Consider the following 16,122-nt stretch of genomic DNA (forward strand, 5'->3'; position numbering starts at 1 on the left):
GCCCACAAAAGAAAAAAAAAATGCAAAATTCCTGTTGGTCCCATCAACAAGACTGTGGTATATCTTTTTCTATTTTGGGGGTTTTTTTTTGGTATGGTAACTTGTTACTACAATGCACTCCTGTTATAATGACACAGTTATGACAAATTTGTTGTTCCAATGAAGCAAAAATTCAGGTCCCAAAATCATCATCTATATACTGTCTTTATATACTTTCTGTTCAGCTTTAAGAATTTCGATATAACCAACACTGCACACTGGCACTGGTTCGATGGTCCCCGACCAGTGAAAATCACTGTCTGACCAGTAACTTTTTCAGGAATTGACCGATAAAAAGTGGAAAAACTGGGTACCTACTGGTGCGACCCGTCTGTCGGAACAGTAGAAAAAAATGGGTTGGTGTGCAGCCCTGATATAACAAAAGAAAACTGCCAGTCCCAAGGACTTCATTATAACAGGAGTTACCTGTATATCTTTTGAATTTCTTTTCAAAATGATCATTACAAACTTGTATAACTGATTTGTGCAGTACTTGCACAATGATATTGTTAAATTTCTTATAGTAATCATCTATTGAATGTTATTCAGTGCTCATTGGACAAGCAAACACATCTGAAGTCACTTCACCAAATAGCATGCCAAAGTGTGTGGGTCTGCTCGATTGTGTTTAATATGTATTTACAAACAATGATTCAATGCGATCTCACAGCCAGGTACAGACAGCTTACATGCCAAATCAGCAGATAAGAAGACAGAAGAAATGTGCTACTTACAGCATCTTTGGTCCTTTCTTCACTATTGATCTGGGCCAACCGATCCACCAGCTCTGGCCTACCATTCAGTGCTTTGACATACTCCCCAACTGTTTGGAAAGAATACAAGCACTCAGATAGTGACTTTCACACATTCATTGACACATTGGGTACTGGGAACTTGAAGCTCCTTACAAAGCAATAAAGCAAATGCCTAGACTGCAGACATATCCTGTATGTTATTGTGAATCTGGCTAGATCATAAGCTACCCAAAATCCACAGCACAATGAAAACTGAAAAAAATTTGTCACCCCTGATGTTATTTATACTGTTAGTACCAGGATGAATTACACTACAACTAAAGGTGGTATGACAAGCATCCAAACCATCATACTAAAAAACGTCATTCATGGGTGACTGATAGTGAAATAATATAAATCAATAGTAAATGGCACTCAATTTTGCTTTGGACTGTGGCACATGTTTGGACTTGAATGTTGATCTAGAACATCAAAACCCAAAGCTTAGGTAGAAAAGCAATTAAACAAACAAAATCAACAGCATTGCTTATTCCTACAACATATTGCTGACCACTTTAAAGGGACCGTAGAGTTTTGGTTGACACCTAATTTCAGGTTTCTAACATTTTTTGATGAGATAATGAGAAATCTCTTATGAAATATGAAAGAGCATGTAATTCTATGAGAAATTCAATGTTTATTTGATGAAAATTGGTTTTGAAATGGCTGAAATATCCAAAAAAGAGCGATTCTAATAAAGTGTGGGACTCACACTTTATTACGATCGCTTTGTTTTACTTTGTTTTTGGATGTTTCTGTCTTTCCAAACCAGATTTTCATCAAATAAACTTTGAATTCCTCTTACAATGGTATGTTCTGTACTATATCATCAGTGTTTTCTTGGTATCTCTCAAAAAGTTAAAAGCCCAATTCTCATCTCCACCAATACTGTACCATCCCTTTAACACTTGCTCATGAAACACGTCTCATTTCCCTTTGCAGTTCCATCCTGGCACCATTTCACAGACTTTTGCAATTACTGTAAGTTGTGATCAAAGACATTTAACTGAAAAGACAGAAAAGTGTGCGCTAATCCTGTACAAAACAAATAGACAGCGCGCGGTCCTCAAGCATATTACGCACATCACCTGAGACACACTGTCTTTGAAGCTGTTGTTGTTGTTTATCAAGCATCTTTGATTGTTTTTAGATCATGTTGTTGCCAAATTTTTACCTCCACGAAATAATCCTTATTACTTTACAATCTCGTTCTTCAAAATCATCCCCTTAATCGAAAAAAGCTACGACTATAATTTTTAAATCTTTTTAAGATAATAAAAATACCACTACCTGTGGAAATGAATGATGTTTCTAGGTGTACTGAGTTTGTACTTAGCTCTCTTTTGTATCGTCATGTAGGGTAGCCATTTTGTTTTGTTTCCATTTTTATCACGCGCCTTCCTATCTTCTTGTTAACTATCTTTTGTCGTGATCATGGCAACATTCAGGAACTGCCAATCAGTTGTGAGTATCTCAGGTTGTTACTGTACATTATGTCCCCCCAAAAATTACAATCTGTTTTCGCATTAATAACACCCAATATGATTAAACTGTCCAAATGCTACTTCAGGGTCTAAAAACAGAACATCTTAGCTCTATTTTGCAGAAAACCTCATTCAATTTGGTTGAGCGGTCACAGAGAAATGTGGATTTTTGTAAAGCATGTCATGAGTCTGATTCTGCCAAGTTCAGCACTTGAATGCTCTTGGAACTGCAAATGTGTATAAACACAATAGACAGAACTTGGAGGGAAGCGATTCCTGACATGCTCTACAAAATTCATCATTTCTCTTTGACCACTGAAGCAAATCGAATGGGGTTTTCAGTAAGATGTGGGCAATGAGTTATAGTTTCATACCCTGAAATTGTATTTGGATTGATTCACAATTTTTAATGTTATCATTGCGGAGGGTCCTGTTGTAATTTTTTTGGGGGGACATACGGTACAGTGAATTCTTACAGTTTCAATAATTATCAATATCTGTTTGACATATGCCCTTGAACCTTATGTATTCCGGTTGTTGTTTGTGTCAAGAGGCACAGAGACAGACTTGCCTGTGTATGCCAACTGCCCTTCTTCTCTTGCCTTGTCTCGGTTGGCAATGTCATTGGTGAGTAAAACAACCTTGATGTTGCAGCTTTGCTTCAAGTGTTTGTTGTACCACTCCACACACTTTCTGATGGCTCTGTCATTGAAGTCGTTGGCAGATTCCCCAGCAGCTATCTCTACATAGGTATCTCTATGACACAAGGATAACAACACATTTCAAATTAACACACAAAAGGAGCACCAGTCAGTAGGACCTGAAACAGAGCTAATAGTATTCAAATAATGCACAGGTGTGAGTGAGTTTAGTGGAGATGCAGTGCACTCAAGGGTATTTACAATGGCAAAACATGTACGACTGTTGCAGCACAAATTGTTGCCCCTTGAAATGGGCGACAAATTGTGCAGGGAGCTGACGGCACAAATTGTCGCCCTGCACATTTTGTCGCCTGGCGACAATTTGTGCAGAGGGCTGAAGGCACAAATTGATGCCCGCCCTAGAAGCACATTTGGGTTGCGGGGGGGGGGGGGGGGGGGGGGGGTAATATAATTTTTGACATAGGCATTGGAATACCAACACATAACTTCTATGGCTACATCCATGCAAACAAGCCATGTACAAAGTCACACTAAGGTTTCAAAGAAGTGTGCGCGATGTGCATGATAATTGAGTGTCTGTTTGTGTGTGTGAGTGTGTGTCTGTGTGTGACAATGCTACTGTTGAAGAGTTATACTTTCAATCATTTCTGCTGCAATTTCACAATAGCCACAGACAAAATCTTCAGCACAACCAGCGATATTACGGTGAAACAAAGATGGTGACAGAAAAATTACTATTCAATGTTAAATGCATTATGAAATTTCACATCAATGTCTACTCTGTTTCTTTACACAAACATACTTGTTCACACGATACTGGCATAGTATTGACTTCCCTATAATGGAGTTTACATACGTCAGGTTTGGAACCAAATGCCAAGAGTTTCTCGTTCCAGTTTTTAAGGTGCATCCCCAATTTTGATATTTTCCATGATGAAAAAAAGTCTTCTGTATACAAAGAACTTTACTGTATTTGTAATTATACTGACAGGAATTTATGACTTGCAAAAAAATTCCTACGAAGAAAAAAGGGACTCACCTATGATGTTCATTGGTTAAGACATAGAACTGCTTATTACTATTGGCTATGATGTCACGTATCCTTTTGTATGCAGGTAGACTTCTGTGCTTGACCTGGGCATAAAAAAGAGACCCAAAAGAATTGAATAAGGCAACAATGTTCAAAGAAATACTTGATATTTAGGGCTGCACTATAATGATGACCTAATACATTTAAGCCCTAGTAAGGTCTAATCTTAGTCTAATCCATGATCAAAGTTCATTCAAAAGGACTTCAAATTGTTTTGTTCATTGTCTGTACATGTACAATGTATATACCGGTAGGTGGAAATCATAAGAAACAAAGCTCCCATGTAGTGCTATCATATAAAGCAAACAGAATCAAAATTGGCTCATAAATGACAGAGAAGTAGCAAATTGAACATTTTGATCACACACGGACGCACAGACAGACAGACGGACGGACAGACAGACGGACACACGGACACACACACGTACGGAGCCCGTTTCATAGTCCCCTGCTCGAACTCGTTCGGCGGGGACAAATAATGGGTTTTGGTAGATCATCAAAAAGGATACAACCTCTTCAATTTGCCACCACAGATATGAATATGTGGGACAATCTGTGGTGAATGACTGTGACACATTATACCACATCCTCCTAAAATGTATTGTTCAGTAAAAGTAGCATGCAAATATGAGAGGTACCCAGTACATCACAATACAAATGTTCCTTGAAATTCCCACAGGACATCACAATGTGTATTATTTCTTTGTCATGCATTGAACAAGCCATTAAATTCACCATAACCTCACATCCACATAAAAAATATAACACATATTAACATTTGTAATCACCTGCAGGATTTGATCCCATTTAGTTCCTAAACTTAGAAATGAGACTTTCTTTAGATTCACAGATAAAACCAGGGAGGTTGAAAGAGATGGAATGTGCACTCCGAGACTTGGTTGCAGGGCATATAGTCCACGCGATTAAATATCCACAAACATGTCAGCAAACAACTAATTCCAGCTGTGAATCATCCTCGAGCACTAGTTAAAGGCCATCGTTGGGGACGAAATTTGGCAATCATGCACTTTACGGCCCTTTATTATCGGCGAGAGATTTTACCCTAAACAAGCAGTGCATACGAACTTGGGTTACCTATCAGGCACCAAGCCTCTCCTGTGATGGGAGGTTTCTGCGATTTGCAGTGGCAGCAGATGGATGAAAATACCATATTTATGTAATTGTTCAGATTTGGCTAGCTAGGATGTTCAAAATGGAAGCTGTTGTATCACAGACTTCCTCACACTTTGCGCCACGATCATGGCAATTTTCTGTGATGCAACATTGTAAATGTGACCGTGCACCTCAAAACGAACGTAAAGTCGAACACACTGATTTTGCGTGAGGACTGAAAATAAGTGAAATGGGTCAACTAGCCGAACTTGACTTTTTCATATTTTCTGAAAGAGCGGGTCTTCTTTCACATTATGCTAAAATTTGGTATCATAAAACGGGCAGGAAAGTGTGTTTTTTAGCAGTATATCTCGAACATTTTTGGTAGAATAGTGTGATTAGCTGTGTCTTTAGAAACCCTTTTTCATTTCTGAAAAACCTTGTCCACACTCTTCACTTTCAACTCTTAATAACTTTTGAAAGGATAGTCCTACTGCTTTGAAAGTTGGCATTGATTATGGACAGAATGTGTTAATGAAGCATGCTTAATTTCAAATTAATCTGATAATCCCTTCATTATTGTTACTCTGGTGGTTTACTTCCTGTTTTTTGTCCCATTCATTGCACAGCCAGCACGGTTTGGTAAAGATTAAGCGCTTGAATAGACACTATACTTCAGAGCCTCTTTTCTCAGTTCACACTTTTCCTGAGTTTGTGCTTTCTTTCCAATATTTAGATAAGTTAGGAGAGTCCATTTGATTTGAGTTATACATCATTTTAAAGCTTAAAGTCTGCTCTTTCACAATATGGTCTTAACTAAAAATTCATGTCTGGCGACTTTTTATTTGTTTTGAGGTGCAGGGTCACAAATGTAAAGCTTGATAATCCTGCAGCGGAGAGCAAAGACACGCTATATTGCGCAGTATTCAATGTGTCAAAGTTGCAGGGTGAGGAGGGCTTTAGTGACGTTACCACTTGTCAAACAGCGTTCCATACAGCAAGAGAAGCTCGCCAGCAACTCAGTGCGTGGTGGTTCATGGGATATCACCTTGGCACACAGGGAATGAGGTACGGATAATATAGGGCCGTAAAGTGTATGATTGCCAAAAAATTTAGTAACCTGCTTGGGCACCAATCTTCCCTCTTCCCAAATTGCAGATGAACCATCTGCACTGAGGCAATTGAAAAGAGCATGAAAGTCATGCTTGGCATTGCAAAATTGATGTAATATACTCATACTTTACACAATTCATTTGATACAAGTAACAAGATACTCCATATTGAAATCAACCATTCTTGGCACAAGTAATGTTTTCACAGGCTTCACATAACAGTGTCTGGGTTCCTCAGTGTGTGTCTCACAGGTCAATGTTCAAACAAACCAAATTGGCCAAGAAACAAAGCAGCTACAGAGCCTCAGCAAGTAGTGAAAAGTGTGCTGTTATAAATATGTAAAGTTGTATTACAAAAATACATGAAACTTTCTGATGTAAAGAAAATGTTTGTGTTGCAGAATAAGCTTTTAGCCATCGATTGGTATTGGTATTGGTCCAACATGCCTGTTCTAGTGTGTTCTCATTGTACAGAGTTGTAAGCTTTTGCTCTTTGTTACACACGTCAACCTGTACATAGTAGTACTGTAAAAGTGGATATTTTCGCATAACTAATTTTTCGCGCTCAGCCGAGTAAGAAGAGTTTCGCATGTTTTTAATTCCCCAGAATCAAGACATCAACTACTGGAACATATGTTAAGCAAAAATATTTGTGTGCTTTTCTTTTCACATTAGTTTCTGGTGGCGCGAAATGCACGAAAATTTCAACACTGCCAAAATGTCCACTTTTACAGTTCTACCCTAGGTAAGTGCTGATGGCGCTAATGCACTCTTGTATAAACTCAAATGGAGATTTCAGGATTGGGAGTAGAGCTTATTCATTTTGGGGTTTGATTTACAGCCAGGGCCCAGAGTTTAGATTAATATCATGGTTACATTTATGGGTGGCATATAAGGTTGTTGAGTACACTGTTGTGCATGCTAAACATATGCAATCATCATCCGAATTGGTATATGATGAAATATGACATATAGTGGAGCGGCATAGCCGAAAAATTGTGCATTTTGTGATAAAAGCACCAAATTTCGTACACAGGTTGACAATCACGTTCAGATCAAATTTAGATATTGGGCCATCGTAAATAGCGCCCTCAACGTCCGTGGCAGCCATTTTATAAAATGGCTGCCATAAATGCCATGTTTTCGTAAAAATTTACTAATTTTAGGAGAGAAAAGTCAATAAGATTTTGGTTACAAAATATTTGCTAACTTCAGAAGGGAAAGCCAGTAAGATTTTGCAAACAAGTGGGAAATTGCATTCAAAATGAATCTAAATATTTGGTCATTGTGAATTGCGCCCTCAACGTCCATGACATCTATTTTTCAAAATGGCTGTCTAATGTGCCACTTCTTCGATGATTTTGCAAATTTCAGAAGGGAAAAGTTCATAAAATTTTTCCCATAAATGTTAATTTCATTCAAAATGAATCTAGATATTTGGCCATCGGAAATTGCGCCCTCAACGGCCATGGTAGCCTATTTTTCAAAATGGCTGCCACAAATGCCATTTTTTGTTTAAAAATGCAAGTTTTAGAAGGGAAAGCCAGTGGACTTTTTTTTTTTTGGTAAACAAGCTGGAAATTACATCCAAAATAAATCCAGATATTGGGCAATTGAAAATTGCGCTCTCAATGGCTATGGCAGCCATTTTTTTCCAAATGGGCACCATAAGTGCCATTTTTTCATTAAAAAAATGCTAATTTCAAAAGGAAAAGTCAATGAAATTTTGGTTATAAATGGGAAATGAGATTTAAAATAAATATCGATATTGGGCCATCGGAAATTGTGCCCTCAACGGTCACGACAGCCATTTTTCAAAATGGCCGCCATAAATGCTATATTTTCGAAAAGATTTACTAAAATCAGAAGGGAAAGCCAACGAGATTTTGCAAACAGGTGGGAAAGTACATTCAAAAGTAAACTTATTAGGCCATTGCAAATTGCCCCCTCAATGGCCATTCCAGCCATTTTTCAAAATGGCCACCATGAATGTCTTTTTTTTTTCCCACAAAGGTGGAAAATTACATTCAAACTGAATTTGATAATAGGCCATCCAAAAGTGCACCCTCAACAGCCATAGCAGCCAAGTTTTAAAACAGCTGCCATGGATGCCCCCCTTGTTTTGCTTTGTTTTTTGCAAAAATTTGCTGATGTCAGAAGGAAAAGTCAATAAGACTTTGCAAACAAATTGAAAATTATGCTCAAGAAATGTATTTTAAGTGTAAAGTCTTCTTAGAAGGGCCATGCTGACCGCTATGGATGTCTGCTTCTTTCTTTTTTCTTTTCTTTTCTGGAAAGATTTGCTAATTTCAGAGAGAAAACCAATGAAATTTGTACATACCTTTATGTTTAAAATCATATTCAAAAGAAAATAATATATGAGTTCATTACAACGTCCATGGCAGCCATTTTCCAAATGGCCACTATAGATGGTATTTATTTCTTGAAAATATGATAATGCCACAAGAAGACAATATAATTTCTTGTGCAAATTGACAAAAGACATTCAAATAAATTCAAGTTGGAATTTGAATTTAAATTTGAAATGAAGATATTGAGCCACCATTTAAACATCGTCCCAACGGCTATGGCAGCTCTTTGGCAAAATGGCTTCCACACGCTCCTTATTCTTATTTGCTTATTCCAGAAAGAGAAAGCAATAGAATACTGCTAAACAGCCTTTATATCTAATGCAATCTGGTGTTCAAAGAAATTTAAATTTTAAAAAAGGTTTCATTGATGGGTTAGTTCTAAATTCATGTTTTCAGTTTAGTCCCAATTGCAGTATTTCGTGTGTGACAGCTAACAGTATGGATATCAAAGGTACGTGTTTTATGAAAACATAGCAAGTAGATTAACTCTTATCGTAAAATGAAAGGCCATTTTTTCGTATCTGTTTTAAGAATATTTAGGAAGTTACATTTTAGAATAGATACACGTCATTATCCCATATATTCAATGATATGGTGTTACTGTCAAAGTTTACACATGGCGCCATATGATTATCCCTGGATATTCATATTACTCTTTTGCGGAAATCTTTTATGTTTGCCACCTAAAATAAGCATTCATCATTGGTGAGATATAATTGCTAAGCAATTGCCTTGTTTATTTCAAATGTTCCTCAAATGATTTCCGTAACACCATATTTCAGTTTATATAATGTCTCTGTGAGTATTCTACTGTCCTCTCCTTCTGAAGTTAAAGCAAATTTTCAAGACAAAAGAAAAGAAGAGTGTATTGTAGCCATTTTGACAAATAGCTGAAATAGCCATTGAGAACACAGTTTATGATGGCCCAATGTCTAAACTTCTTTATATGTATTGTCAACTTGCGCAAAAAAGAAAAAATGTTTACTGTCTTCTTCCGGCATTAGGACATCTCCATTAAAGAAAAATGGCATCTATGACAGCCATTTTGGAAAATGGCTGCAATTACCGTTATAAGCATTTTTTTTCTTGCAAATTTGCGAAGGAACAATTTCTAGAGTTAATGCAATCTACATATATTGTTTGATTTTAAACATGATTTTCAATTTATGTACACATTTGTTGACTTTTCTTTCTAAAATTACCATTTTTTCAAACAAAATGATTATGACAATGGCAGCAATTTTGGCATATGGCGGCCATGACCGTTGAGGGCAGTACTACAATAATCTAATACAAATATTATTTCAAACATAATTTGCAAATTGTGTGCAAAATCTTATTGACTTTTCCTTTTGTGAAATCAGGAAATAAAAGAAAATGGAATCCATGGTGGCCATTTTGAAAATGGCTGCAATGGCCATTGAGGGTGCTATTTACAATAATGTAATACATAGGCGCAAGATATATTTCAAACGAAATTTTAAATTGAGTGCAAGATCTCACTGTCTTTTCCTTCTGGAATTAGTAAATTCGGAGAAAAAGGTGGTATTTATGGCAGCCAATTTTAAACATTTTTTTTTTGCGAAAAATTGCGTTTATGGCGACCATTTATGAAAAAATGGCTGCCATGACCGTTAGGGGGCGCAATTTGCGATGGCCCAATATCTAAATTTATTTCAAATGTTATATCCCACTCGTTTGCAAAATCTTATTGATTTTCCCTTCTGAAATGTGTAGAATTTATGAAAACTGCCGTTTATGGCGGCCTTTTTGAAAAATCCCTGCCATGGCCGTTGAGGGCGCAATTTGCGATGGCCCAATATCTGAACTTTTTTTTAATGCTATGTACGACACGTTTGCAAAATCTTATCGATTTTCCCTTCTGAAATTTGTAAATTTTTACTAAAAAATGGCACTTAAGGCGGCCATTTTGAAAAATGGCTGCTATGGCCGTTGAGGGCGCTATTTTCGATGGCCCAATATCTAAATTTATTCTAAATGTTATTTTCCACTTGTTTGCAATATCTTACTGATTTTCCCTTCTGAACTTTGTAATTTTTTGCGAAAAATGGCATTTATGGCGGCCATTTTGAAAAATGGCTGCCATTACCATTGAGGGCGTAATTTACGGTGGCCCAATATCTAAATTTATTTTGAATGTTATTTTCCACTCGTTTGCGAAATCTTATTGATTTTCCCTTCTGAAATTTGTAAATTTTTACGAAAAATGGCATTTATGGCGGCCATTTTGAAAAATGGCTGCCATGGCCGTTGAGGGAGCTATTTTCAATGGCCCAATATCTGAATTTATTTCTAATGTAATTGTCAACATGTGTGCGAAATTTGGTGCTTTTATCATAAAATGCACAATTCCTCTAATTTTTCAAGCTATGCCGCTCTACTAATATGATGATATATATGATATATGATATCTACAACTGATGCCGATATCAACACTCTCTGTGGACTGATCTGGTTAAAAACTTTGACAAGGGATGTGTTACATGTTGTTTGCATCGTCACAAAATTTGAAGAAAATTGGAAATGTGGAACATGAAATATGAGCATGTATGATACAAAACTGTATTAGTGCTGTTAGCCAAGGGCTACTCTTTCCTCGGTCAAACTAACAGTACACTGTACACGGCAGGGGTTTTACGACTTGTGGTTACACTGGAGTGTAAAATTAGATTATGGAAGAAAACAAAATTGAGCAGTGGTCCTGAGCATGACTTCTAAAAGGAAGAGGGAGAGCACACTCCATCTCTTTCCACCTCCCTGGATAAAACCTGTGATTATTATACATTACCTCTTTTTGGACTGTCTGCAGAAGAATAACATTCTTGATTATTTCATCCTCTAAGATGTCAACCTGGGTAAAAGAAGAAAAATAAAGTCTGAAAAATAAGGTCTTTGAACATTTTCAAGTTTATATAAATCATACAAGCAGACAACTAGCATTGTCACTCAATGAAACCATGCTGTTCTCACAGTTCAAGTGGCTTCCTAGTCTGGTTTCCAGACGTTTTGTAAACTTAAGTCACTTCCACAAAAAAAGCCCTCCATGTGGACAGAGCCCCTGAAGGCCCCTGAACCTGCCACTTCTTTCATCATTAGAGGGCTTTAATATTCTGGGGAGCAAATTGGTACGGGCAGATGGTCTGGAAGCCAGTGGATTCCATACAGTGCTGCTGGTTGCTGTAGCAGCAAAAATTCTAGGCATCTCCTAAATTCCCAGCACTGCAATAAGAAAGGTGTATGCGCACACATATCCCATGTCAAAACAAAATCAGTCTCTGCAGCTTGGTGGGGACTTGGACCCCGTTTACAGTGCGGGGCTGGGCCGAGCCGCGGCCCAGCCCAGCCTCAATTGCGAGGCCGGGCCGCGCAATTTTGTCCGTTTACACTGCCGGGCTCAGCCGCGCTTTTGATTCAAACCTTTCAATATTTTGTTGTAGTGGCGCTCTGCTTGTAAACAAATGCAATTTGGTATTGTCTGGTTTTCAGACCCTTTGCCACATGAATTCCGTGGTGACGAAGTCACCGTTCGGGCAAAGGCCTTTGCCGAAGGAAAAAATCCTTTGCAGGACAAAGCCATCTTAAACTATACTAGTTTTCGACGTTGAGGGGGTTAATATCCTAAACAGCGAAATAGTATAGGCAGAGGGTTTGGAAGCCAGACTAAAATTGGCCGCGCATTTGGCCCAGTTTACGTTTACACTGAGAAAAGGCCGGGCTCGGCCGCGGCCGAGACCACCTCCAGAGCGAGGCCAAATGCGAGACCAATTTTGGCCCCGCAATTGGCCTTTTGTGCGTTCACACTGAAGCGGGGCTGGGCATGACCGCGGCCGAGCCTCGCACTGTAAACGGGGTCTTGGAAAGATGTTGCAGAGACATCTCCAAGAACAGCTAGACACTGGAAAAAGTCCTTGAAAAAAACAAAACATGCTTGATTCTCTCACAACTCCCAAGAAACCAGGCTAGACTATAGGAGAAGTCGCGGAGATGTCTCTGTGGCCAGTACATGAATACAAATACAAAAATTAAGGGGATAAATGTGAACAACCCGAGGAAACAGAGGAAAAAAGAATTGAAGAAAATCCTTATTAGTAATACACATGATTATCCTTGACACGTCTTTGCCATTCACTAGATTTTAAATGTGCTTTAGCAATGGGAAAATGGGCGGTCAATTAAAATGAGTTTGCACCTGTGCACAGTAAATAATGTCACCTGCGTTTGTCGCCGAGAATTCCGCGCATACGGTACGAGTCAACAATCTGAGCCCAGGGCAAGGATATGAATCTGCAGTATTTTCTGCCGGAAGTGAAATGAAATCATGGTGAAACTGACAGTGAGGGATATTTTCTTAAGATAAATTTACAAGGTATTTCAATTTAATCAAGAAAAGGTGGTCGATGAGTAGTAAACTAGCAGAACAATCGAGGTCCAACTAGAGTAAAATATCCTGTTTGTGGCAGTTTAAGCATTGTTAAGGGTTTTTCCAACTTGTAAACAAATCAGGCAAATTATTTTCGATCATTTCATATATCATAGACAAGATTATTCATTAACGCAATTGTTTTCATAAAAGAAATTTACCATTGACCAACGCAGTTTTCATGATTTACTAGGGCAAAACCCGGCACAATTTTCGCCGATAAGGGCGATATGCGACGTAGTTTTTCTGCTTGCGGCACGATGTACAATCCCTATGCAATACGCGCGTGCTCCGCGATCTTTAGCTGAACGCCTTCACATGTCTCGCAAACATTGCGTAAGCGCCAATTCCCATTGCGAAAGCACGTGAAAATAGCGGGCGCACATGCATTGGCAGCAAACAAGATCGCAATTCTGGCGGTGTGGTTGATGTCTTCCTCGTGTTTTTCTGAATTTTTTCAATGGTAACATCCACTTTCCGAACAAAAATGGCGGCCCACATCGGCTCGCGAAAGTTCTATTTTATGTGAGGATATGTTTTCAAAATCTATGAGCATCGGGAAAACAACAAAAAATCAAGTTTCTTGGACCATTATTTCTTAATTGTTATGTTAAGAAGTACCGAAATTTTTTTTTTTTGATGCGATATGTTGTCATTTAGGTGAGAAAGTTTCACTTTCGTCAGAGATCGTGCCCATTTTATCAGTTGGTTTTTGTTGATTGCTAATGTGCTAGTATATGTGTTGTGTGCATGTAACAGTGCAATGCTGTGTTTAGCGGTATATTACCGTGTACTTGTACCTGCCGCGAACGGCTGCACGGCCGCTTACTGCCGCAGTTACTCTAGTTCTGGGATGCTCCATTGTACACACTCAAACAGTTATAGACTTATACCTGCTTTGTGTTCGGGCTGTTTGCAGTTAGTAAATATACCGTAATTAGATATGGGTAAACTTGGCCGTGGCGTGCCGTTAGGCCGAGTTTACTGTAAAACGAGGAATTTTCGCACGCACTTTAATTTTGTGAATTTCGCGAGCACCAAGATTCGCGAAATTAAAATGCACGCGAAAGTCCTTGTTTGCACTAGTCTATATGCATTGAACGCCAGTGGCATTTCGCGAAAATTTCATGTCACGAAAAAGGCTGTCAGCACTAATTCGCGAAAAATTCATGCCGCGAATACATCATGTTTTACAGTAAACTTTACATATTGCCATCTATGGATGCTACAGGGAAAAGATAACATTAAACAAAAGGTGTGGGACTAATACCAATTCGCACACCGGAGACTCCCTTTACTCGTGTCTCAAGAGTCAAAAGTGTTATTTCTTTTTCTAGATCAACATTTGACCCTATAGTATATGCTTATTGTATATGCTTATACCTGGTGTAGCACAACATTGGTATCTGGTAGCAGATAGTGGGGGAATCCACATAAACTGTTGTCAATTGACGGCTCCTTTGATAGGACCGGCTTGTCCATCGAGCACTTTCCGCAGGCTTCCGATCCGCACCAAATATCGTCTCGAAGATAGTGTTCTCGCACGATTTTAATAACACCACCTCGCCTGGTCTTCTTCACAAAACTCTTCGAAGTCAACATGTTGGATTCAGTTGTTGAAAAGTGACTGGTAAGGTGTTTCAAAATTACATGATACGATATGTTCGTGTCAGGCAAGCAAAGCCGCAGACATCCTCAGCTCATCATCAGGCCTCATCAGTCAGCTCATATACCGCGGTACGGCCACACGATATGCGCGTGCATGATATATGATGCATGCACGTTGTTTATAAAGTTGCCGCCCTCTACGATCAAAATCAAAAGAGCAACCACTGGCGACGAAAGGGCCTTGCGGATGAGGAGGCGCAGTCACAAACCAATACCAATGGTACTCGACGTGATCACAATGTTTGCATTGCAAAAGTGTTATAATTCGAATACAATTTTGATTCAAATGATCCTTGATCCATGACTGTAAACCAGTATAATACTGTTGATGAAACTTTTCTGTTGGCTCACTTGAACTTGAAAAGTATCTATAACAAAATTTGATAAATTCAGTCGCGTTACTTCAGAAAACCGTCATCAAAAATTTTGCTCCGTCTTAATGGTGACAGACACATCGCTGAATCCCAATATTTGTCATTCATGTTCTTTATCCTGCTTTGAATTTAGGCCTGCATACAGAAACAGAAAGAAGACAGCGGTTGGTGGAGCCAGTTTGTATATCTCGTACGAATTTGAATATTGTATCCACGAAGAGCCGAATGTAACAATTGATGTAGTTGGATCCCTTTTGTTGATTTGGTTAATCCGAAAGTATGGGAAAATAAAAATATATTAATTGGAGTTATTTACAGACCACCCCCCCCCCCATCGAATTAAAATGATTTTTTTAATGTATATACAAAATTTGGGTATCGATCTTATGAAATGTAATTTCAGAAATATCTCACAAGAATAGGAACAACAACGACATATATTAAGCTCCTTGTCTTTTTCCGGCTTCTATGATATATAGATACCCTTTTTTCTCTCAATATTCTCCCAGTTACACTTCCCTAGTCTGGTATTGTTCTTTCAGATATCTCTGTTGATGATCCTTTATTTACACAGACCCCAATGAGTTTAAATACCAAGAAAAATAATTTTAAAAAAAGACGTAATATTATGCGTGAGAATCTTATCAATCTGCGAAATAGTTTACTTTACAAGAAATCGATTGGTCTTCCATATCTAACAGCTACTGATCTAAATTTGTCTTATGAGTATTTTGTAACCATATAGTATAATTTATGAATATGCAAACCCACTGAAAAAAAGAGGGGAGAATATGAGTCTTATCATCTACACGCTTACTGAATTACCTGATACAACAGATTTGTGTGTGTGTGTGTGCGTGAGCGTGTGTGTGTGTGTGTGTGAGTGTGTGTGAGTGTGTGTGTGTGTGTGTGTGTGTGTGTGTGTGTGAGAATCACGGCAGTGATTTGGCTCAGTCGGTAGCGCGTCTACCTC

At 38.3% G+C, this 16,122-nt stretch overlaps 1 protein-coding gene across 1 annotated transcript in view; it reads right to left on the reverse strand.

Annotated features, from left to right (window-relative positions):
• The window catches only part of LOC139745158 (exosome complex exonuclease RRP44-like), a 219,209-nt gene extending 204,489 nt beyond the window's left edge, over nucleotides 1-14,720 (reverse strand). The window contains exons 1-5 of the mRNA XM_071655572.1: nucleotides 14,491-14,720; nucleotides 11,476-11,538; nucleotides 4,019-4,113; nucleotides 2,889-3,073; nucleotides 774-862 (exon numbers count right to left, since the gene is read on the reverse strand). Of these exons, the coding sequence (XP_071511673.1) occupies nucleotides 774-862; nucleotides 2,889-3,073; nucleotides 4,019-4,113; nucleotides 11,476-11,538; nucleotides 14,491-14,709 (651 nt within the window). The 5' untranslated portion in view covers nucleotides 14,710-14,720. The remainder of the gene's footprint in view (nucleotides 1-773; nucleotides 863-2,888; nucleotides 3,074-4,018; nucleotides 4,114-11,475; nucleotides 11,539-14,490) is intronic.
• Nucleotides 14,721-16,122: the final 1,402 nt, after the last annotated feature.

Source organism: Diadema antillarum, unplaced genomic scaffold, assembly GCF_040938485.1.
Source record: "Diadema antillarum isolate AM-2024a unplaced genomic scaffold, OU_Dant_1.0 seq00001237_RagTag, whole genome shotgun sequence".
Classification (NCBI taxonomy): Eukaryota; Metazoa; Echinodermata; class Echinoidea; order Diadematoida; family Diadematidae; genus Diadema; species Diadema antillarum.